Source organism: Urocitellus parryii, unplaced genomic scaffold (assembly GCF_045843805.1).
Source record: "Urocitellus parryii isolate mUroPar1 unplaced genomic scaffold, mUroPar1.hap1 Scaffold_140, whole genome shotgun sequence".
Classification (NCBI taxonomy): domain Eukaryota; kingdom Metazoa; phylum Chordata; class Mammalia; order Rodentia; family Sciuridae; genus Urocitellus; species Urocitellus parryii.
In genome coordinates, this window is record NW_027552002.1 from 128417 (window position 1) to 152036 (window position 23620).

Genomic DNA, 23620 nt, shown 5'->3' on the forward strand with positions numbered 1-23620 from the left:
CAGTGTGACAAACCATCCTTGCTTTTTACTGTCCAAATCCAGACCCAAAGAATTTAGGAAAATAAGAAATTAAGTATTGGGGTTGTTTGAGGTGTAGTCATAGTATCTTAGACTAAGCCAAGCAAAAACATCACAGCTAAACTGTGAATGAAATGAATCCGAGACCAAAATTTAGCTTTGGAGCAGTCAATAGGCAATGTGTTTGTAATATTTTTGGATCTTATGTAAATGAGATAATGAATGTAAGTGCTCCTATTACCATGCCTAGTAATAGAAAGTATTTGTTCTTGTGCCAAAAGAAATACATGTGTAGATACACTTCTAAATGATCACTATCAGTGATCTGCTAGTAATAATCTTCTGGTCCAATGTTCCAAAACTTTAAAAGTATATTTCCAAATTATATATGAATAAAGATGTGGTTTATTGTTCAAAGTCATGCAAATATGGGCAGAGCTGGAATTCAAACCTAGATTTTTTTTTTTTACTCTAAGTTTTATTTTTCATTACTATATTCTCCTCCTCCCAGACATTTTAATGTCTAGAGAAAAGATTAAGAAACTCCAATTATGAAAAGTTGCTCCCATTGAAGAAGTGTCAGAATGAAAAGTTAACCTTATACCCTAGAAAAGAGAGATAAGGGATGATTTAATGGTTACGAATATGATGAGTTTATATATGGAGATAAGTTTCTGTATTTCCCTGTGTGTGCATGTGTCTTTAATTTATAAAAAATTAAAATTTAGGTCAGCTTAACAAAGCATTTCATTTTGGTGAGGATTAAGCCTTCATTTTATACACTAAGGCTTGATAACCATCTTTACTTCAAAGAAAAAGCAAGGACAGATATGGGATTTAATCAGTACAATTTTGCATACAGACATCAATGATGCACAAGGTTCAGGACTAACTGGTTATTAAGGCCCCTTTAATTTTCACAGAGATAGTAACCATAGTTCCCATCAATGCAACATTGATTATTTCACAGATACCTGGCAAAAGACTCTCTACATACTTTTTTTTAATCCCCAAAGCAAGCTTCTAGAATAAATATTACTTTGCCTTTTTTCTACAAGTGAGAAAGCTAGTACTCAAAAAGGTAAATCATTTTCCCAAGGTCACCCAGCTAGGAAATAGTGGAGTTGGAATTATAGAATGGTTCAATCTCTCACATCCTCATCTTTATAAAGTACTCTAAAGAAAACACAATAAAATCACATGTGGGAATTACATATGATATGACCAATCACAGGAAAAATAAACCTGTAGTAGTCTTACAGGTTTTTATCTCTCTATACGTAGGGTTTTTTAAAGTTACAACCATTTGATCTCCTTTTGAGAATATCATTGCTATTATAACTGTACAGTTTTAACATCCATCCAATACATAAATTTTCTACCTGTATATGTTGGTAATTTTAAAATATATACATGGAAAAACATATAGTACATACAAACCAAATGCAAATAAAAATATTTTAAAAACTTTAGAAATTCTTTAAGCAGGTTATGTTAATCCTATTAAAAATGTTTTTTCTATGTACAATACATAATCTTTAAAAATACTACTCCAGGAAACAAAAACTCTTTGGTTCAGCAAAAGGACTGTAAGTGTGGAAATGTGATTTGTTAAGGATGCGCTTTCTTGGATTGGGCCTCACTTATGGGGTTAAGGTCTTCAGGAAACATATAACTGACTTTCTCTGGATGATGAATAGGTGTGCAGAACAGGTGGAGGTTGCATTTCACATAGACTATTATAATATAAAAATATAACCAGAAGCTTGAATAATGCTGGAACTTGTATATCATTTGTAAAAGAAAAAAAAATTACAGAGAAAGCTCTGCTTCCCATCCATTTTGGAAAGAGGAAATAAAGTGATCATGGTCAATCCCTATAAACATTCACTTACTAGTGATGTTCTTAGGTACTAGTATCCAACAATATTGAAAATGTTCTATTCATTATTTGGAAGATTGCCAGGAGGAGGCAGGAAGAGGCCAGATGCTAGGTGTTTATTCATTTCATTTTGCTTTGTTTTTGCAGTACTGGGGATACAACACAGGGTTACTCTACCACTGAGCTACATCCCTAGGTCCATTGTTATTTTATTTTGAGACACATTTTTTTTAAATTGGTGGAGACAGGGTCTTGCTAAGTTGTTGAGACTGGCCTCGAACTTGCAAACCTCCTGCCTCAGCCTCACAAGTCACTGGTGTTACAGGCAGGAGCCACTGCAACCAGTAGTAGGTATTCTTTTACTTCTAAAATCCTGTGACTTCTTCAATGGCATGTAATTATAAACACATCCAAGACTCAAATCTCTTTAAAAAGAGTCATTAACTCCTCAGAGATTGCAAAGCATCAACATTTGCTAATAGGTTTCTCATTAAAAATTAATGGTAGCCACTCTATCCCTTTTTGGTTTATTAATAGCAACACTGACAGAATTGACCAAAATAGCTCAGAGTTTCAAAGAGTCCATAAATTTACCAATTGGAATTTATTCTCCTTTATCTCTAACAGGGAGGAAAAGCTTTCATGATTTCATTTTAATATATTTTCTACTTTGGTCGTGAAAACATTTTAGCAGATAAAACCTTTCTAAAAGTCCTCATTTAACCATAAATTATAACCACTTTTAGCAGAGTTTTTGAAAATCTCTGAGATATCATTCATAGCTGGTCACAGGAGAAAGAAAAATAGTTTTGCTTTGTTTAATTTTTTTAAAGTTTCTCAATAGAATATAATGGATAAATTGACTTATTTGCTTTATGGAGTATCACTCTCTAATACTCACACAGTTTCCAGACTAGTTTCAGAAGCATATTTGTGTATTTCTAGGCTGAAAGAAGTCAAGAACTATTGATTACCAAGATTTCTACATAACACCTTTTAAGATGCCACCATGCCTATGTGGAGTTGTTGAGTGCTGGGGAAATCTTCCAAAATTTACTCAGATTCTTCCTCTTACTTGTAGAACTTAGTTGCTCAAGGGCAAGGCCCTTGTTAAGCCCTTATTATGACTCAAAAGAGAAGAGTATGACTGGGAGGGAGCAGTAGATTTCAGAGAAAACTATGCTACTTCAACAAAAATGTTTTGATTGTGGAAAAGGGGCAGGGGATGGCCTTCAACATTTGACACAAGCATAGAATGAAATACATGAATAATTCACAGCATCTAAATGAGACATTATCATTCAGAACCACATCCATACCACTCTCCTCCACCTCCTGCACAGGGATTTCTTTTCCCTAATGGTCTTCCAAAAGATACTGTAATATAATAATCATTGTCAGATTTTTGATCCTTATTGTCCTCTTCCGTATAGGCAATAATCATCTTGTCTTCTGTTAGAAGTCCTTATCCCAGCCAGACAGCTCATCTGGAGGCACTCCCTTTTCAGGAGGATACTTGTCAAAGTAGCTGTGATCGATGGGTCCACTGAGCTAATATAGAAAGTTTTAAGACAAAGGTTAGAATGATGTTGATTAAGCATGCTATTGCACCCAGGCCATCTTTTTTTTTTTTCCTACCTGAACACTGATTCAATGCCACAGCCACTTGTAAAAAACACATTAAGAAAATATGGGCCAAATATCATCATTGAGTCATAGTCTCAGCTTACTGAGATTTTTTTCTTAAGAAGCAAATGATCAGTAGTCAGTGGCTTACATTCATTAGTTGCTACTTGCCATGAGGAATTACTTTCTAAAGAAAAAGTAACGGGAATAATACCTATGATTTTATCAAATTTAAAAATATTTTAAAAGCAAATATGTAAAAGTCAAAGTTTGTCAGAGCCTTTCTTCTTCTTAAGTTTTTTACCAATCTTGATTTTTTTTTGAGAGAGAGAGAGAGAGAGAGAATTTTTTAATATTTATTTTATTTTTATTTTTTAGTTTTTGGCGGACACAACATCTTTGTTTGTATGTGGTGCTGAGGATTGAACCCGGGCCGCATGCATGCCAGGCGAGCACACTACCACTTGAGCCACATCTGGATTATTATATAATCTTGACTTTGTAGTTTGTCTGTCAGGGATAAAGTATATGAACTAAGTTGAAGGTGTCCAAAGGCACTGCTTCTGGTGTGCAAGGAGAGCAAGGCACCAGAAAAAGGGTTTTAAAAAGATTTAAATCTTTGACACCCAGTGCTGGCACTGCCCACACTGTTTCTCAGGCATAGATCATCTCATGTGGTCAAGGACACTAGCCCTAATCTGAGGAAAAAAATCCCATGAAAGCTGCCTGAGCTGTAGAAAAATGTCCAAAGAGAAACTGCCCTTCCTTTCAGCCCCATTTTGTCCATGGGAGGTAAAGGCTGATGGCCACAAAAAATGTGGCAGTAGATTCCAGCACTGTCAGTTTATGACCTAGGGACAGGACTAGTCTCCTCTTTTAAAATCTAACAGAATACCCCATTTGGACAGGGGATATTCATCACTGGGGCAGACCAATTCTTTCTATAATAGTAGCCCATCAAACTAAAATGGCTGGGAAGACTGTCAGAATAAATAACTGCACCCAGATAAGAAAAAGACATAAATGAAGGCAAACCTGTGTTTTGAAGGCATCCTCTGCAAACAGATCTTCAAGGAAGACTAAAGAAAAGGATGCATTGCATATCAATATGCCTAGTGTAGGAAAAATGTCCCAAAGGATACTCTGGGTACAACTGACAGTGGGGAACTCACTAAAAGTTGATGACACTGTGATAATGATAACAGAGACAGGTCAGACTCAAAAGAATCCCGTGTTCCAACCTTTTAAATACAACCTATGTGGAAAAATATTAATTCTGTTTTTTAGTTTTTTTTTTAGTATACACTGGACTGTCCACCTCCCAGGATAAAATTTGTTGTATAAATTGAATGCACAGATAACATTCATAAGGTATGTGTATGGTTTAGATGTGGTATCCCCCCCAAAGCTCAAGTTTTAGACAATGTAACAAGGTTCAGAAATGATTGGTTTGTAAGAGTCTTAACTCAATCAGTGAATTAATCCCCTGATAGGGAATAATTGAGTGGTAACTGTAGTGGTAGGGTGTGGCTGGAGGAGGTGGGAATTGAGGAGTGGCTTTGGGTATATATTTCTATCTGCCTAATAGAGTCTCCTTCTCTACTTTCTGATCACAATGTGAGCTGCTTCCCTCTGCCACACATTTCTTCCATGATGTCCTGTCTCACCTCAAGCCCCAAAGAATGGAGCCAGCCTTCTATGGACTAAGACCTCTGAAACTGTGAGCCCTCAAATAAACTTTTCCTCCTCTACAATTGTTTTGGTCAGATCTTATAGTCACAGCAACAAAAAATTGACTAAAGTAGTCCATTTCAGAATATGAATTTAAGGAAGGGTCCAAAACTAGAAAAGATAAAAGAAAGTTATAGGTATGGAAATATATTTTAGTATGGAAAATTAGAAGGTAAAAGAAATGTTTCTGGATGAGAAAGTATTTTGTCTGATAGGTAAAGTAATATTTTTATGCTAAAGTCCAAGATGAAAGAAAAACTAAGGATATAAAGTAGTGGTGAATGTTTTAGTAAGTCGAAGAAGATTTGCAAAAGGTAAATCTTAAAATATTAATGTTTGTGTTTAATTGGCTATAATTAGTACAAAGTTATTTAAACTTTAATGTGCTGATATGAAGCAAAATCTGAAACACTGATTCTTATCTATTGAGATAATTTTCTTGCATTTGTTAGGTTTTATTACTTGGAGAAATTAAGTCTTAAAGGAATTAGGGTCTGTACCTATTTTAAATTCTTAAATCATTACTTTGTAACTGGTTTAACAAAAAACTGTTATTTAGATTATAACACTATTGTTGACACTCAAAACGTAACTAGGTATATGTATGCATCTGAGAACTATATCTATCTGAGTGGCAATGTAAATGTTTATAAAATGAAAGTTTATATAAGTTTACAGGCAAGATAACCAATAAGTGCTCTCTTTTATACATTGTATTTGACATAGAAGGGCCACACTGTCATTTGAAGACCTGTCTTATACCTGTTTGCTTCAATCAAGTCAGTTTCTGATTCATTAACACTATGTCCTAAATGTATAAGAGATTTAAAACTATCTTTTGATTTTTGTTAACCCATGCAGACTGTAATTATTGTTACTGTCCACTCTGGATTCTATGTTGTACTTTAAACTTGGTTAAATGTAAAACTTAGGAGAGCACTTTGCCAATTTGGTGTTATCCAAACTAAAATAATCTGTAGCAAAATCTTGGATTTGTATCCAAAAGTCTTGGATTTAGTTGGTATTTATTCATGTCATTTGATGTTCTATAGCTGGATAAAATAACCTATTGTCAATAAGTTTTAAATATATAGAATTTTGTGTTACTCTTCACACTGAAATTGGAATTTAAATACATTTTTGGAAGGTAACAAGGAGATCCTGATCTATTTAAAAGTGGCACTGTAAAACATGGAAGCATTCTGCCATTTTTTCCACAAAAAGAAAGTTAAAAGATCTCTCAGCCTTTCTTTGATTCATGTTTCAGATGTAATGTTGTATTGTGTTATTTGTGAAGAGCTCTGCCTTACCGAAGATAAGGCTCTCCTCCCACCTTAGTCCATGTTGGAATGGCTCCAAAATCGGCTAGATTTCAGCTCATTTAAAGTTGTGTTCAAAAGATTGAATTTTGTTGTAAAGATTACTGTGATGTCAAACAGGGATATAATATTTAACTAAGTAAAGGTTCAAGATTATAAAAGTCTTTTCTTGGTTCATAGCTTTACACAAACTGAATATTTTTTTTCTTTGTTAATTTCACTTTGTATTTTCCTTGTAAACTTTATAACTGTTACCTGTTAGTGTTTTGCATAGGTACTGCTTCTTAAAACAAAAATCAAAATTAATAAATCTGAGTTAATTTGAGATGATAAACCATCAGGATAGATAGTATATAATGATGACTTCCAGTACTAATATTAACCCTAATCAAATGAAAGAAGTCTATGTAAAATTATAGATATTGAACTTATAACCTGTTACTCCCTCTTTAAGACTGGTGAAACTGGCTTTCTGGATGTTTAAAACCCAAAACTTGAAGACCAAAGTCAAGAAAGTAAAAGGGCCAAGGCAAAAACAGCTAATATTTTGGCCCTTGCCCTCTAAGGTCAGCTAGAATGCAGAGAATGATGGGACCTCTCTGGGCCCTGCAACTCTGGTGAGTCACCTGATCTGCTGATTAGGGAAATGGACAGGACCCTAGAGCACAGGAAGCCAACTAGTGCACGTTCTGCAAAGAGGAGGGTCACTGGAGAGGGAACTGTTCCTGGTGCTTCCAAGAGAAGCCACATATGGTCAGCAGGACCCTGACTTATCCTGGCAGGTGGCACCACGAGTAGAGGAAAGCTAAAGGAGCCAGGAGGCTTCACACATGTCCCCAAGTGTGATCTCTGAGGAATCTCAGCTGACTCTTAATTGTAGATAGGAACAAGGTTAGTTTTGACCAACTTGGTCTTAAACACCTGGCAGGAGAGTCTATACTAAAAGCACAGTCCTATGGACATTTAAAAGCAAAAACAATGTTTTGGTTTTCTTAAAATGCAACTTAAGATGTATACTTAAGTCAGCTCTACCAAAAGTAAGTAAATCTGGAGGCTATAAAGGAAGGGTTCTTGTGTGACAGTGCCTAATAATAATGATTACAAGAGTCACAAAGTTGTCCTAAGTTAATTTGAGTCTGATTTCATAGACTCACAAATCTTCCTAACCTCCTACATTGATGAACATGATCTGCTTTTCACTGATAAGATTGTGATACCATCCTCATGGTTTTCAGAGACTGGCTGAAATACTAAGTATTTTTGTGCTAATTATTTACAAAAAAGTAATACTTTGCTGTATTGTTTATTGTTGTCTGAGCATGATCTCTGCCTTATGTCCAGTTACCTGCCATCTGCCACTGTGGAACTCGACTCCTCTGATGCTGAATGCCCTTAACTGTCCACGGCCGACCTGATACAGAATAAGTACTTTGGGTTACTTCCCCCAACTTTGCCCCCTTTCAGCAGGAAGCAGTTTGGAGATGTGCTTGCCCATTTTTCCACAAAAAATGGAATGTAGAAATTGACAGTGGGGAAATGTAACATGCTTTGAATAAAACCCTTGTTGCTCTGCCACTGCAGAGCATTTTTTAAATGGACATTTCTTTCACTTCCTCTCTCCCTGCTCCTCCCTAATCTCTCCCCTTCCCTAATATCAGGGGCAACAGGTTACCTTTCTTCCCCCTCCTAGACAGAGTTAATCTGTCCTTGGGTACACACTCACCATAGGAATGAAGTAATCCAGACTTTGGGGATGGTACCAGAAGGTGTCAGAAATGACTATCTCCAAAATTAACAAATGAAGTATAACTCCAACAGAGAACACGTGGAATGGAATGTAGCCTTTGAATCATCTCTTTAAAAGTCCCCTGTTCCTGCTGATGGGCAGAATCACAGACTTTGGGACAGAAGTCCCCTGTGTTTCTCCTTTACTAACAAAGCAATAAAACTTCTTTTTCATTTTTTTCAGAACCATATCCTTATTTTGGATTGGCACTGGGGACAAGGACGGAGCTTTCAGCAACAAATGATGGCTGGAAAGGGAATAATAGGAGGAGTGGATTTTTAGCTGGGGTGGTATTTAAAAAGCATTATTAGAATTAAGGCCAGAATGTAGAGAAGGATGAAGAAGCCACAAGAACATCTGTGGCAAGGGCCTTCCAGATGGAAGAAAGTGGCAGGAATGAACTGAAATGTGGTGAGAGCAGAGAAAACTAAAAAAAGAAAAAAAAAGGTATTGAGAAATAACCAGAGGCCAGATCATATTAGTGTGTTTTAGGGCACAATAAGAAATTGATTTTTCATTGTGATGAGAAGCCATTACAAAGTTCTAAGAAAATGATGCAATCAATCGAGTTTTCAAAAGACAATTCTGTCTACGTAGAGAATAACCATAGGGGACCAGGTTGGTCAGGTGGTGATGGTGTGGTGGGGTGAGATAGAAGGCAAGGTGATACTTAGGAGGCTGTCACATTCTTCTATCAGCCAAGTCAGTGCTTCTACCTTTCTCAGTCTCTCTGTACCCCAGAGTTGATTCTGGTTCAGTCCTTGACTACATTTCCTAATCCAAGCCTAAGTTTAGCAAAAGTGTAGGAACTAAAAACAGAGAGGGCAAGTGCTAGTACATTCCATTTCAGATGCCATTCCTAAACCAAAGTGCCATTTTAGTAGAAGCTGCTGGAACTCTAGCCAAAGATTGAGTTCCAGGCAGTAGCACCAGGAGTTCCATCGCCCTCCACTGCCCTGCAGTTCTGACAGAAACCACAGTTCTCTCCTGGATCCACCCATCACTGCTTCCCACAGACAGAGGCTGCATTTTTAGAGATTTCTGGGTACATAGTTCTGTAGATTGTTTTCTTTTGCCACCAAATACAGTAACAATACATTTAACATATTTTAATTCTCTCTACCCAGAAGTATTCCACAAACATTAATAAAAATCATTACCATTATTCTACTCAGACTGTATCATTTCCATTACTCAATCAAAGAGACTGTATGTTTTTTTTATAGAGTACTTGCTACAATTTGACTTATGATAATGTTTACTTAACATGAGTGGCCATTCACTTCATACTTGGCCTTTTGATATTAAGCACATTTTAAGTAATGTGAATGCCAGCATGTACTCATGGGTGAAAAACATTCACCAAGGAAATATTGGCATTAACAGCACATAAATTGCTTCTTTATTTTCAGAAGGCTTGTAGAAGCTATTCTTAAAAGTAAAACAATGTTTAAAATACTTGAAACAAATTATTCCTCTTCTTATCAGAAAAAAAAAATTAATAGTACCCCACAAGTCTATTATTCCTCTTTTAAAAATAGGTGTTGGGAGATGTGATTGATGCCTCGTTTATAAGTTAGCTCATAAATATGGGAAGGAGGAGCTCTATAATAATTTTTTTAGGAAAAGATAATTAAACACAGAATGAATAAATCCATATAACAATATTCCATGTTTAACTCTATTGTGTTTAAATGAAATGCTTACATGAATAGGTCTCTAAAAGCATTGAAGCTTTTACTTTAGAGAGGGGGGAAAATCTAATGCCAGACTTTGGGTTTTTTCCCCCTTAATATTCTAAGAATATGCTGGGGAGTAAAGCTATATACCTTGGAGACTTGGGGAAGGTTGAAAAACACTTCTGTTTGGTGAAAGATATGGAGGTCTTCCCCCCCACCAAACTTTCATTAAAAACAGCATGAAAACAGACATATAGAATGAAATCATGGTTTTGAGCACTGTGTAAGCCTGGTGTATCTTTTTAGTCAACTCTTTTCTACACATTATACTCTGACTTCGTCACATCTACCCACAGCAAAGACCACCTTGCCTCTTAGGAAAAAGAGGCAAATTATTCCCCACAGGGAATGAAATTCAGAATTCTTTATTAAGATGCCCAGGGGAGGAAGTTCTTTACCATCAACTCCCATGTGCATCCATTCACAATTTGGCAGCTACATTTAAATGGACTTGGGGAAGTAAGTAAAAGATAGAGCTGCAAGCAGTTAACAATTATATCATTTCTGGTTCTCAATTACCCCAGAGCCAAACCTGAAGACGTCTTTTAATGAGAGAAAGGGAGAAAATATATTGAAAGAATCACTTTAATTGACAGGACACTTGTTTCTGCCATGTGAATGGTGTGTTGATGTGTCAATTTATAATGAGAAAAGAAACTGTGAGAATAGCATGGAATGCAGGGAGAAGATAAATTGTAATCTAAGATTAAATAATGAGCTTTACAACTGGAGGCAATCCAAAGGACAAGAAAGAACATTAAAATACTACAAGCATTTTGATCTCTATAAAATCCGCAGATTTATCTGTCTTATTTCTCCCTCTTTCTGCTTTTTCTCCTTCCCCTCTTTCCTCCTTAAGGCAGAGCTTGATATGAGTTCACAATGTTGAATACATGGCTTTATTTCAAGTAAGTTCATGAATACATAGAGCAGGGCTGGCAGCTTGGGGATTTTTTCTTTAAGCTGTACTGCTTACTGTTTAGGAAAATGAATAGTGTTTCTATTTATCGGTAGCCACGTCTCTGCTTTTATTTTCACACTGTTTTGATGTGTCCCCAGCTCTTCAGTGAAAATTTCTATAGAAGGCTGGGGGTGTAGCTCAGTAGGGGAGTGTGTGCTTCGCATGCACAAGGCCCTGGGTTCAATCCCCAGCATGAAAAGAAGAAAAGATAAAGAAAGGAAAATCCACAGAGTAATAAATTATTGAGAGTCGTTTTCATTTCTAACAGCGACCGCATCAGTGGATCCAAAGGTTTTCAATTAATGAAATTCTCAAAATTATTTTAGTAATATCAATGTTTATTTATAAGTGATATTTTCTATCTGTAAATAATAAGCAAAGTAAAAACATCTTGAAGATTGCAGGACACAGCCAGGTACTGACTGAATAAACAGAAATCCTCCAGGTTTGAAGGGCCACATTTGAATATTTAATCAAATCAGAGAGGATGTCTTAAGGAAGTTATCAATGGCGCTGAAGACCATTTTTAGAAACTCATAGAACTGAAAAATCTAACTGCATGTTAAATTACAGCACAAGGAGAACTCGATGCTTGAAGTTCTGCATAAATCTATGTTCTTCACCAAAATAAATAAAATTAACATGAGACTTGAGAATTCAGAGAAATATGCTAAGGAGAATTATATTTAAACATATTAAAACTGAAAGAGAATATGATGAAATATAATGAAGTTACATATTAATAAGCCCATTATAACCTGAAAATATCCTAAATTAAAATATACCTACCCTACTGAATATTATAGCTTAACAACACAGTCCCTTAAGGAGTATTGGTTGTTTGCCCCCATGATCATGTGGCTGTCCAGGAGCTGTGCCTGGCAGCTGCAAGAAATCACTAAAGAGTATACTAAACCACATATCTGTAACCCCAGAAAAGATCAAAATTCAAAATTCATCATATAGCTTCTACAGACTGTGTGTTACTTTGCACAATCATAAAGTTAAAACATCATAAGTTGGTGCTATTTTACTACCTACTTAGCTAACACTTTCTCCTGAATATTGACAGTAATGATTATAGTCTATTTTATTTAAAAAGTCAGTGTTGAAAACAGAGCTTAATTTCCTTACAGAATCCAAGTTCATCATACAAAGCAATGAAAATAGTGAATAAAAAGCTGTTTCTATGACCTGAAGATGTGATTTTGTTACTTGTTTTATAACTTCATCTATTCTCAATATGAATTTCCAACAGTATAAAAATCTCCTTGAGATTGATTGCATTGACCACACCCAAAACAAAGGAGGAAAAACAAAACCAAACCACCCCCTCAAATTTGCACACGCATGCGCTTGCACTCACACACACACACACCGGAAAAATGGAAAATCTACATAATATAGAAATTCCCATAATTTCTATATTATTCTGGGCAAAAAAGTAACTACTGACCTGTGTTTCTTAATGTCATTGATTCCATTCTTCAGATTTCCCAGTCTTTCTGTTGGATTTTGCCTGAAAGCATAATTTTTTAAAAAAGAGAATTTATAGTAATGATACTTGAGTGAGTCTCATTCATTCATTCATTCATTCATTCAGCAGTATCCATCAAGTTCCTACTGTAGGTCAGACACCTGGGTTTAGGGAGATGAAAAAGATGTGGCCCTCCTGGAAGAGGCACAGTTGAACTAGTTAGCAGATACGTCTGTCCATCCTCCAAATAGGAAACAATAGGTGATTTCCATCAAGTTAGAGAGAGGCTAAGGTATGTATGGATGAAACTTTCATAACAATGGCCTGTTCTTTATGGGGTATGGAGATTCAGCTGAAATGCTCATAGTATTTAGTAGAAGGTGGGCAAAAAAGGGATGATTTGCATGCACAAAGGCAAACTGGAAAAATTCTTTGAGGCTCTTTGAATATTTCCTTGAATCACAGAACCAATTCCTCTCTTATAAGGATCTCTAACACTGCTTATATTCCACAATTACATCCCTAGTAGGAGTACCATCTAATTGGGTGTGAGTAAATCTAGCTCCTTAAGAAAAGACATTGTATCTATTCATTTTGTACCTTACAACATTTGTAACAGATTTTCAACTTGTGTTTAGTGAGAAAAAAAATGAAGAGATAACTGCTCATATGGGTTTCAATAAGATATAATAAGCATGAGGTCTAGGAAGGTTTCAATAAGATATAATAAGCATGAGGTCTAGGAAGGTCATGGGTACTTGTATGAGCTGAGACTTGAACCAGGCTCTAAGGGAACCTTGTACAGGTAAATTGATGAGGAGGTAGAAGGTATTTAAAGGAGAAGCAGTAGCCCATGTGAAGCACACTGATGGGAAAAACTGTCACTTACTAAGTACAGCTAATAATTTCTTGGCAAAAGAATATTGTGGGAGCTGATGATTATTTTTAAGTTAGGAAATACTATATCTATCTATCTATATCTATCTATCTATCTATCTATATAGCGAGAAAGAGAGAAACTAAAAAGAGAAAGATAGCAAGTATATATACTTTATATACATAAAGTCTATTTATAAAACAATGTGACATGTAAACAAGCTATAAAGCATGAGAATAAAACCCCCTGTACCACCCACCAGTTAAATAACTAGAGAAAAGCCAACATGGAAGGTCCACGTGCTTCTCCTAGGGAGTCCTTTTGCCCAATGGGCAAGAGGTCATCATTTCCCTGACATCTACACTTATCACTTGCTTGCATTCATTTCTAATTTTGCCCCATATATAATATACCTAAGTATGACAAAACTTTTATATTTTAAACTTTAGGTAGATCTTATCTATTTTGGGGCAAATTGCATTTTTTATCATTCAAATTTATATCTGTGAATTTAATCTTTCCTGAAGTCCATTTTCACTGCTGTATCCTAACACCATTTAATTAACACACAATGATTTTTATCCATTCTACTGTTGGTGGACATCTGTACTATTTCCAACTACATGCCACTCCAAAATTCTTCTAGTGATATTGTTTTCCATGTTATCTAATAGATATGTATAAGACGGTAGAGATGCTGAGTCAAAGATGTGATGGCATTTTCAAATTTATTAGATATTGCCAACTACATTCTCCAAAGGGGTTATATTATATTGCTACTCTCTCTACCAGAAGTGTATAAAAATTCTAATTGACCTACATCCTCACAATGATTTAATAATATAAACATTTCCCTTTTTGCCATCTGTGAGTACAAAATCACTGTGGTTTTAACTAGTATTTCCTCCTTTAGTAATTAGTTTGAGCTATAGCATTATAATTAGCTTTCATATCTGAGGGAGCAATTTCCTTCCATCCTGTTCTCTTTGTCTTCAAAAATGTCTTACTATTCTTGGCCCTTGGGTGTTCTTCATAAATTTTAGAACCAGCTTGCCAAACTTTCAGAAAAAGCTCTGCTGGGATTTCCACTGGAAGTGTATCAAATCTGTGGATCAACTTGAAGAGTACTGATATCTTTAGGATGTTCAGTCTGTCTGTTTTGAAATATAGTGCATCCTTCTGAGTTAGGTAAATAATGCTAGTTGCTGCACTAAATATATCCAAGAAGGTATAAAAGCTTAAAATCTATATTAATGTACTTCTTTCTCACATTCTGGGTTTTCCTGAGGAATGAGTAGATCTCCATTAACAGTGATTTAGGGAGACAGGCTCCCTCCATCTCAGGGCTCTGCTAACTTCAAATCAGCTATGTTTGTTGGCAACAAGCCAGAAAGAGTACAGAGACCCACTGCATAGAAATTTTACAGGCCAGGTGTGTGAGTAGTACACATCACTTTTGCTAATATGTGCCACATGGTCACAACTACCTAGAAAAAGGGCTGAAATGGATTGTCTAGCTCTGTGCCCAGAAGAGAGAATGAGCAACATTAATTATTAATTTAAGTCTTATATAATATCTTTTAAATATGATTTTTCTAATTTTCTCAGTAAAATTGTTGCCATTTTTGCTAGTCTTGGCTATGTTTTTTTCATAAATGGTATTTTTTCCTCTATCAACTATTTTTCTGATTTTTAAATAACACTGTTTTGTATTTTTAAAATATTCTGTTTTTGTATTAATAATTTTACATGCTGCAACCCACATTAAAAACTCTCTAATTAATTCTAACATTTGTTTTTCCACTTTGTATTTCTATATAATTAATTTTTATCAACTAGTAGATTTTGTCCTTTGGTTTTCCATCTGTCTTTTAAGTTTATCTCTATCTTAGTTCAATGGTAAATAAAATACTGAATTGGGGGTGCATAGATCACTGATTTCAAGAGAATACTTCAAGTGTTTAATCATGATTTACAGTGGTTGCTCTAAATTTTGTTAGGTATATTTCATTTGATTCATTAAATTTCTTTTTATTTTTAGTTAGCTAAGAGATTCTATTATAACTGAACGTATCAAAATTTTCTCTGCAACTATGAAGTGATTATATAATAGATTTTCTACTTTAATCTATTATGGTGGTGGTTTACTTTAACAGAGCTTTTAAAAAGTTTTTAAGACTTTTAGAACAATCAGTGAGATTAAGAGGAATGATGCATAGATTTCTTATGTACTTCTTACTAACACACACACATACAGTCTTTCAATAGTCAACATACCCCATCTGAGTGGTACATTTGACACATCACCCAAAGTCCATACTTTTCATTCAACTAACATATGATTTCATGTGTCAATCATTATATATCATATAAGTATTTTTACTGCCCCCAAAATATGTTGTGTTCATTTCTCTCCCACACCCCACAACTTGGCCACCACTGGTCTTTTCACTGTCTCCAGTAGTTTTGCTTTTCACAAAATGTGACACATTTGAAATAAAACACTATGTGGCCTTTCCAGATTGGACTTTCTTTCACTTTGTAATATACATTTAAGGTTCCTCCATGTGTTGTCATGGTTTTGATAGTTCATTGCCCTTTAGCATTGAATAAAATTCCATTGTCTGGATTCAGCCACCTACCCATTTGCCTACTGAAGGACATCTTGCAAGATTTAGCAATTCTGAATTAAACTGCCACGAACACTTGCATGAAGATGTTGAAGTGAACATCGGTTTTCAACTCCTTTGAGGAAATATCAAGGATTGGGATTGCTAAATGATATAGTTGATGTATGTTTAACTTTGTTAGGAAACCAGAAAACCATCCACCAAAGTGTGTGTGCTGTTTGCATTTCTGCCATGGCTCCACATCCTCACCAGCACTTAGTGTTGTCAGTGTTCCAGATGTAACCACTCTAGAAGGTGAGAAGTGTTATTTTGCTGTTTTTATGTTTAAACCCCTAATGATTTAGATTGTACACATCTTTTCATGTGCTTGTTTGCCATCTATATATCTCCTGAGGTGAGATGTCTGTGCAGGTATTTTGCCCATTATTTAATAAAGTTCTTAATTTTCTTCTTTTATTTTAAATGTACTTTATACATTTCAATAATAGTCCTTTATTGTATGTTTTTTAAAAATATTTTCTCCTACTTCTGAGGCTTGTCTTTTCCTTCTCTTGACATTTTCTTTCACAGAGCAAGTTTTTAATTTAAATGAAGTGTAGCTAACCAATGATTTCTCTCATAGGCCATGGCCTTTGATATGTCTTAAAAGTCATCACCATACACGAAGCCAACTAGTTATTCTCTCATATTATTTTCTAGGAGTTTTATGGCTTTGGGTCTTATATTTATGTCTATGACCCATTTTGAGTTAACTTTTGTGAAGGGAGTAGAAGGGTACAGGGTCTGCCTAGATTCCTTTTTTGAATGTGGATATACAGCTACTCCAGCACATTTGTTGAAAAGACTGACTCTGCTTTATGTATGCCTTTGCTCCTTTGCCAAAGATCAGTTGACTCTGTCTATGTGGATCTATGTCTGGGCCATCTGTTCTGTTCCATTGCTCTCTTTATCTACTCCTCCATCAATATCTCACTGTCTTATTCACTGCAGCTACATCAGGTACTGTCAGCCCTCTGACATTTTTCTTCAATGTTGTGTTGATATTCTGGGTCTTTGCCTCCCCATATAAACTTTAGAATCAGTTTGTCACTATCCATCAGGTAACTTGATGGGATTCTCATTAGGATTGCTGTGAATCTCAGATCAAGTTGGGAAGAACTGGCACTGTGAAAAATACAGAGTATTCCTATTCATGAACAATCCTAAATAGCTCTCCATATATTTAGGACAGCTAAATTTCCTTTCAGCAGGGTTTGTTATTTAGCTTATATAGATTATTTATACATTTTCTTATGTTTACACCCAAATATTTCATTTCAGGGGTGCTAATGTAAATATTATGGTGTTTTTATTTTAGATTCCACTTGTTCACTGTTAGTATCTAGGAAAGCAATTGAGTTTTGTATATGAACCTTATATTCTGTGACCTTGCTGTAATTGCTTACTGATTCCAAGAGATTTTTTTGTTGTTGTTGATTCTTTCAGATTTTCTACATGGATGATCATATTGTCTGTGAATAGAGAAATTTTTATTTCTTTCTTCCCAGTCTGCTTATCTTCTTTTTTTTTTATTTTGAACACATTTAATAATAGAATAGAAAACAATTTATTCGCTTCTCTTGTTACATTTACTAGGCCTTCCAGTAGGATGTTGAAAAGGAGGGATGAGAAGAGACATCTGTATTTTTTCTGATCATAGAAGAAAGGCTTCTAGTTGCTCATCATTCAGTATTATGTTAGAAGTAGGGTTTTTGTAGATATTTGTTATATTGAGTTGAGGAAATCCCTCTTTTTTCCTAGTTTACTGAGAGATTTTTTTACCAAATCTGTATAGTGATAGAGTTTGTCTAATGCTTTTTCTATACTTATTGATATGATTGTGTGGTTTTTATTTTATCCTGTTGATGTGATGGATTAAACTGATTGATTTTCAAATGTTGAACCAAACCTTGCATTCCTAGGGTAAAGTTAATTTTACTTTAGTATTTAATTCTTTTTATACATTGTTGAATTCAATTTGCGAATATTTTGTTGTGGACTTCTACAGCTATGTTTAGGAGAGATCTTCCCTCTAGTTTTCTTTTCCTATAAAACCTTTGTCAGCTTTTGATGTTAGGGCAATAGATCCCATTATTACATATAATTATAATCCACTAATAAGAAATAATGAATTAGGGAGAATTCCCTCTGCTTTATCTTCTTAAAGGCACTATAGAGAATTGGTATAATTTCTTCTTCAAATGTTGACTGGAATTCACCAGTACACCCATCTGAGCCTGATATTTTCTCATTTGAAAGATTATTGATTATTTATTCAATTTCTTTAATAGATATAAACCTCTTCAGATTGTTTTATTTCTTCTTTGTCTTTCAAGAGAGTTTATCATTCAAATAATTAGTTAACTACATCCAGGTTATCAAATTTGTGGAAATACAGCTATTCATAGTAGTCCTTTATTATCCTTTTAATATACATGAATTCTGTCATTGTACCCCTCTTTCATTTCTGATTTAGTAATCTGTTCCTTCCCCCCATGTCTCTCTCTTTTCTTAGTATTACAGCTAGAGATGTACTGGTTTTATTGATCTTTTCAAAGAATTAGCTGTGGGTTTCATTGACTTTCTTTGTCCATTTCTTGTTACTGATTTGAATAATTTCTGCACAAATTATTAGTTATTGTCTTCTCTTACTTTGAATTTCACTTTATTTTTTCCTAGTTTCCTAAAGTAGGAGCAAAGATGATTATTTTGGATCCTAATATATCACTCACTGCTAGAGACTTCTCTATCAACTCTGCTCTGGTTGCATTCCAGAAATTTTGATAAACTGTGTTTTCATTTTCATTTAGTTCAAAATATTTTAAAATTTCTGTTGATATTTCTATTATACCCATGTGTTGTTTTTTAGTGTATTGCTTAGTCTCCATGTGTTTGGGGATTTTCCAGTTATCTTTCTGTTATGGATCTCTAGGTTCCTTCCATGTGCTCTGAGCAGACATGGTAATGTCTACATTCAGGTATCCGAATGATGCTAAATCACTTCACAGGTATGCTAACAAAATAATCCTAATTACTCTCCATCCTTGTGTGGATTACTGCTTTCATTCTTTTCACTTATGTATAGAGGCATAATATGCTATGCACTTCCTGAACACGTAAGTGGTCACTGACATTAATTTAGACAAATTCTCAGTCATTGCTCTTTCAAATATTGCTTCTGTTCCTTTTGTGCTCTGTCTTCTCATTCTGTTCCCATTCTATTGTGCTTGCATTCTCCCTTCTGTAGTTGTTCCACAGTCCTTGGATATATAATTTATATATTTTTTAATATTATGTTATATATATATATATATATATATATATCATTTTTTTGCCCAGTCTTTTTTTTTCTCTCCTGTTTTTAAGTTTTGGAAATTTGTTTTTATATATCTTTAAACTTAGAGATTTTTAAATTAACTATGTCAAGTCTACTATTGCACCCATCAAAACTATTTTTGCCCCTGTGATATTTATTGGGAGAATCTAGTGCAGCTCCTGGAGGACTCACAAAAGTGTGCCCTTCTGCCCATGTCTAGACCTTCCGCAGTTGCTGGAGTTTAGAACTCTGAAGAGCAACTCATGGGTTAGTTAAGGTTTCCCTGTGCAGCACATGGAGGTTTCCCCTGGGGAGTCCTTGCTCCTGTGACCTGCCACTCTCTGTATTCCCATGTTTCTCCCTCCAGAAGTGGAAGCATTGGTTTTCCCTGTGTTCGCCCCTCTCTCTTACAGATCCAGGAAGAGTTGTTCTTTCAGTCTGTTCAGCTCTTTCCTCAGGAGGTGAGAGTGGCAACATCAAGCTCCTTACGTGTAGAACTGGCCCAATGGCTTTGTGTTTTCTGAGACGTATCCAACCTTGTATGATGAATTGTTATGAATCTGTATTCACAGCATCAGTCAGTTTGTTAATATTCTGCTCCTGATTTATGCTCTGAATTCATGAGTAAGACTCTATATTAATTTGTCATTTTTAGGAGATTTCTTTGGAGAATTAAGTTCATATTAACTAGCCCCATAAAATAAGAGTTATCCCTTACTATTTTTGGAACGATAGCCATAATTTTAACATTAAAGGTCTTCGAAGTGACTGCTTTTTCAAAGGTACAAGATCACTCAGATTTTCTACTTCTTTTTGTTTGGTTAGGTTAAATGGAAAAGATGTACAAAATGCCTAAGATTTCCTATGTAGTATTTTCTGGTCCACATAAATCTCTGCTTTAAGTAATTATGTTCATTCATAAAAGTATTTATTTTATAGCCTTTTTTATGAACAGCATTCACACAGATTTTTTAATTTTAATCTACCTTTTTCAGAAAACCAGCTTTGGATGTGTCTATTCCTTTTTATTTTCTGTTTTACTAATTCATGCTCTTTATTTTGTTCCTTTCTTTGTTTTTATATTATATCTTTTTCTTATCTTCTTAAGTTGGATATTTAGCTCACTGATTCCCATCCCTCTCCATCCCCTTACCCCCAAGGACCGAGGACGAAACCCAGGTCTTGTGTGTGCTGGGCAAGTACTCTGCTACGGAGATAAATCCTCAACCCTAAGCTCATTGATTTTTAATCGTTCTTATTTCCTAGCTGAAATGGTTGAGGTTTTAAATATAATTCTAGCTGTTGCAGCCCATATATGTTGATATATAGTATACTCTCTCTTGGGCATCGTTTTTAAATATTCATTAAAGTTTTCTTCACTGCTTGTTGAGTCATTCCACATTATCTTTAAAATTCCACCAAGACAAGTTCGATTGTTGTTAGTGGCTTCTTCCTGTTTGTTGTTATTGAGTTCTACTTTAAATACACTGAGATCAGTTTACAAGAACTACTTGTGCCTACTTTGAGAGTGAGGGAAGGGCTGCCTCCTTGGTCCCTCCTTCATTCTTACATGCTAATAAATCTGCTCAACTCAGCAGCAAATTTTCTTAGTTGTTGTCATGGGGCTATTGCTAGAAGGAAGCAGATAGATCATAAAAATGAGCAATGATATCAATATTTAATATGCTTTATACTATACTTTCTTATGTAATAATATTCAATATAAGTAAAATTAATCTGCTCTATTAGTGCACCCTGTGCAAAAGCATCTTTGCATTTTGGCTGAGGGGCATTATACACAGCAGTTAATTCCACAGTCGCATCAAATGTTCACTGGTGAGTGACAACTGAGATTTATTTGATTACTATGAAGTTGGCTCCTGAATAAGTGCAAGAGGGTTACATACTCTGCCTGGACTGAGAACAAGGCAAGTCTTCTTTAAACATTTTATGTACTGTCCTACATCTTAATGCTGTTCTTGATTCATTCATTCTAGCCAGAATAAGGACTCAAAAGTGTTATTGCCTTTATCAGCTCTCCTTGGCCTGGAAAGTGGAGAAAGGTTATTTAAGAAATGATAGGACAGGAGGTGAAAGATGATGATGTGAGAGTATTCAGGTCCTACAGTTCTTTAATTCTTAATCTACACCCCTGCAGTTTCTGATGAAGACAGCTTGGTCCCAGAGGGGATTCATTTAGGAATAAACCAACCAATCTCAATTATGACTTGGGCAGAAAGAGTGGAATAAGGTCTTCAGCCCTCCCCATAAGCCCATTGTCTGTAATTATCACAAAAGGGTACAGTTCTACAGCCTTCTAGAGACACAATTCCAACATCCAGGTTTTTCTCTTATTTAGGAAAAGTTTGCCCCAAGCTTTTCCTGTTTTATCACTGATGGAAAAAACAAATATTTCCATTAGGTCTCTCACCCCTCCTACACACTGCAGGAAACTGAAGAAGGATGAAAATGCTACTTGTAAGAGTTAATAGAATGAGACTAAGGTACTCTCAGAAGGCATCTTTCATCCTTAAAGACATTTCTGTCCAAGGCTGGACTGCCCAGGGTCCATCACCCAGATGGCATTACTGCTGTGCTGTCACCAGGTACCCCACCATCCATCCCTACAGCAGCTCCCTCAGGAACTCTCAGCTCAGCTCTGCTGGGCTTTCAGCTAACAGACAGTGCCTGTTTCTGCTATTTGCTAAAACTTGCTTAATGACCCAGTAGAAAATCAAGTTTTGTTCAAGTGTATTCTCCACCTATTGATGAGTGACAGCTGAGTCACTCATTGAATTGAAGATTTTACAAGCCCTATTAGATTAAATTTATTAATTTTGTTATATACTTTTTTTATAGCTTAAGTGACTTAGTGTCTAAATGTCCAAGCAATTGCTGAGACACGCATATTAAAAAGTCTACAATTATTCACATTTCTTTATTCTGCCAAATTCTGATGTTTATTTTTTGAAATATTTTATTAGGTATATAAAAGACTGGAATATTTATATCATTTTACTGAAAGGGGCCTTTCATTATCATAACGTTACACCTTTATCTCTAGGAACACACCTTCCCTGATATTAATATGATGAAACCTGTAGTTTAGTTGGTTTAATATTTCCCAGAAATATCTTTTCCCATCCTAATTTCAACCTTTCTGCATCCTCCTATTTTAGGTGTCTCTCTTAGAATCACCATCAAGCTGATCTTTATTTTATAAATCTGTCTGACAATCATTTTTATCTGGAGAGTTAAGTGCATTTACATACATTAGATTTCTTCCTACTTTATTAATTTGTGCTTTCTCTGTTTTCTTGATTTATTTCTTCTTTGTTGCCTTCTATTAAAATGACATTTTTCTCCTTTTGCTTCAATTTCAATTACTCTCACATTCTGTTTATATGATACTGGTTTTCGGGTATTTAGTATTTTATCATTTTAATAGTATACATTACAAAGATTATTAATTTACATCATAATTTTTAAATGACGTGACGTGTTTACCATTTCTCTATGGCCGTCTCTCCTTGTGGCATCCCAGAGCCTTCATGAGGGATCATTTTTCTGCCCCTCTAAGCATAACTTTTGTATGCAGGAATAAACATCTTTGAACTTTGTTTTCTGGGCTTACAAATGAAGTTTTTAGTTATTTCACTTAAAATGTGTAAGATATTGTACTGCTTTATGACTTCTATTATTACTAGTGAGATTTCTGCTGAAAGTCCGATTTTTATTCCTTTGTTCCTTTCAGTTTACATAAACTTCCCTTTCTTTTTGATGACTTTTAAGATGCTGTCTATTTTAGTTCTATACTTTTACTACTACAGTAGCCAGCATCCAAGGGCACCCCAGTGAGCCACTTCCCCTTGTGCTGAGTGGTATGCCCATCCACAACAGACCAACAGAATACAGTGGAAGTGCTGGTAGATGACCTCGAGAGTAGGTTTTCAAGGCAGGTAGCAGTTCCTCGGTGTTTGGAAGACTTACTCTGACAGAAACCAGCTGCCATGCCATGAGAACATTCAATCAGTCCTCTGAAGAGGACTGATCCTCCAGCCCTAGCAGATGTACAAGCCTCCAGGTGATGGCAGCCCCAGCCAACATCTAACCAAGACTCCCTGAGAGACCTGGAGTCAGAATCACCTAGCTAAACATTTCCAAATTCCCAAACTGCAGAAACTGCGAGGTTGTAAAAGGCTATTGCTGTGTTGAGTCA

At 35.3% G+C, this 23620-nt stretch overlaps 1 protein-coding gene across 1 annotated transcript in view; it reads right to left on the bottom strand.

Annotated features, from left to right (window-relative positions):
• Nucleotides 1-3355: 3355 nt before the first annotated feature.
• LOC144251639 (cGMP-dependent protein kinase 2-like) overlaps nt 3356-23620 on the bottom strand; it is a 41613-nt gene continuing 21348 nt past the window's right edge. Inside the window, exon 10 of the mRNA XM_077794456.1 lies at nt 3356-3451. Within this exon, the coding sequence (XP_077650582.1) occupies nt 3356-3451 (96 nt within the window). The remainder of the gene's footprint in view (nt 3452-23620) is intronic.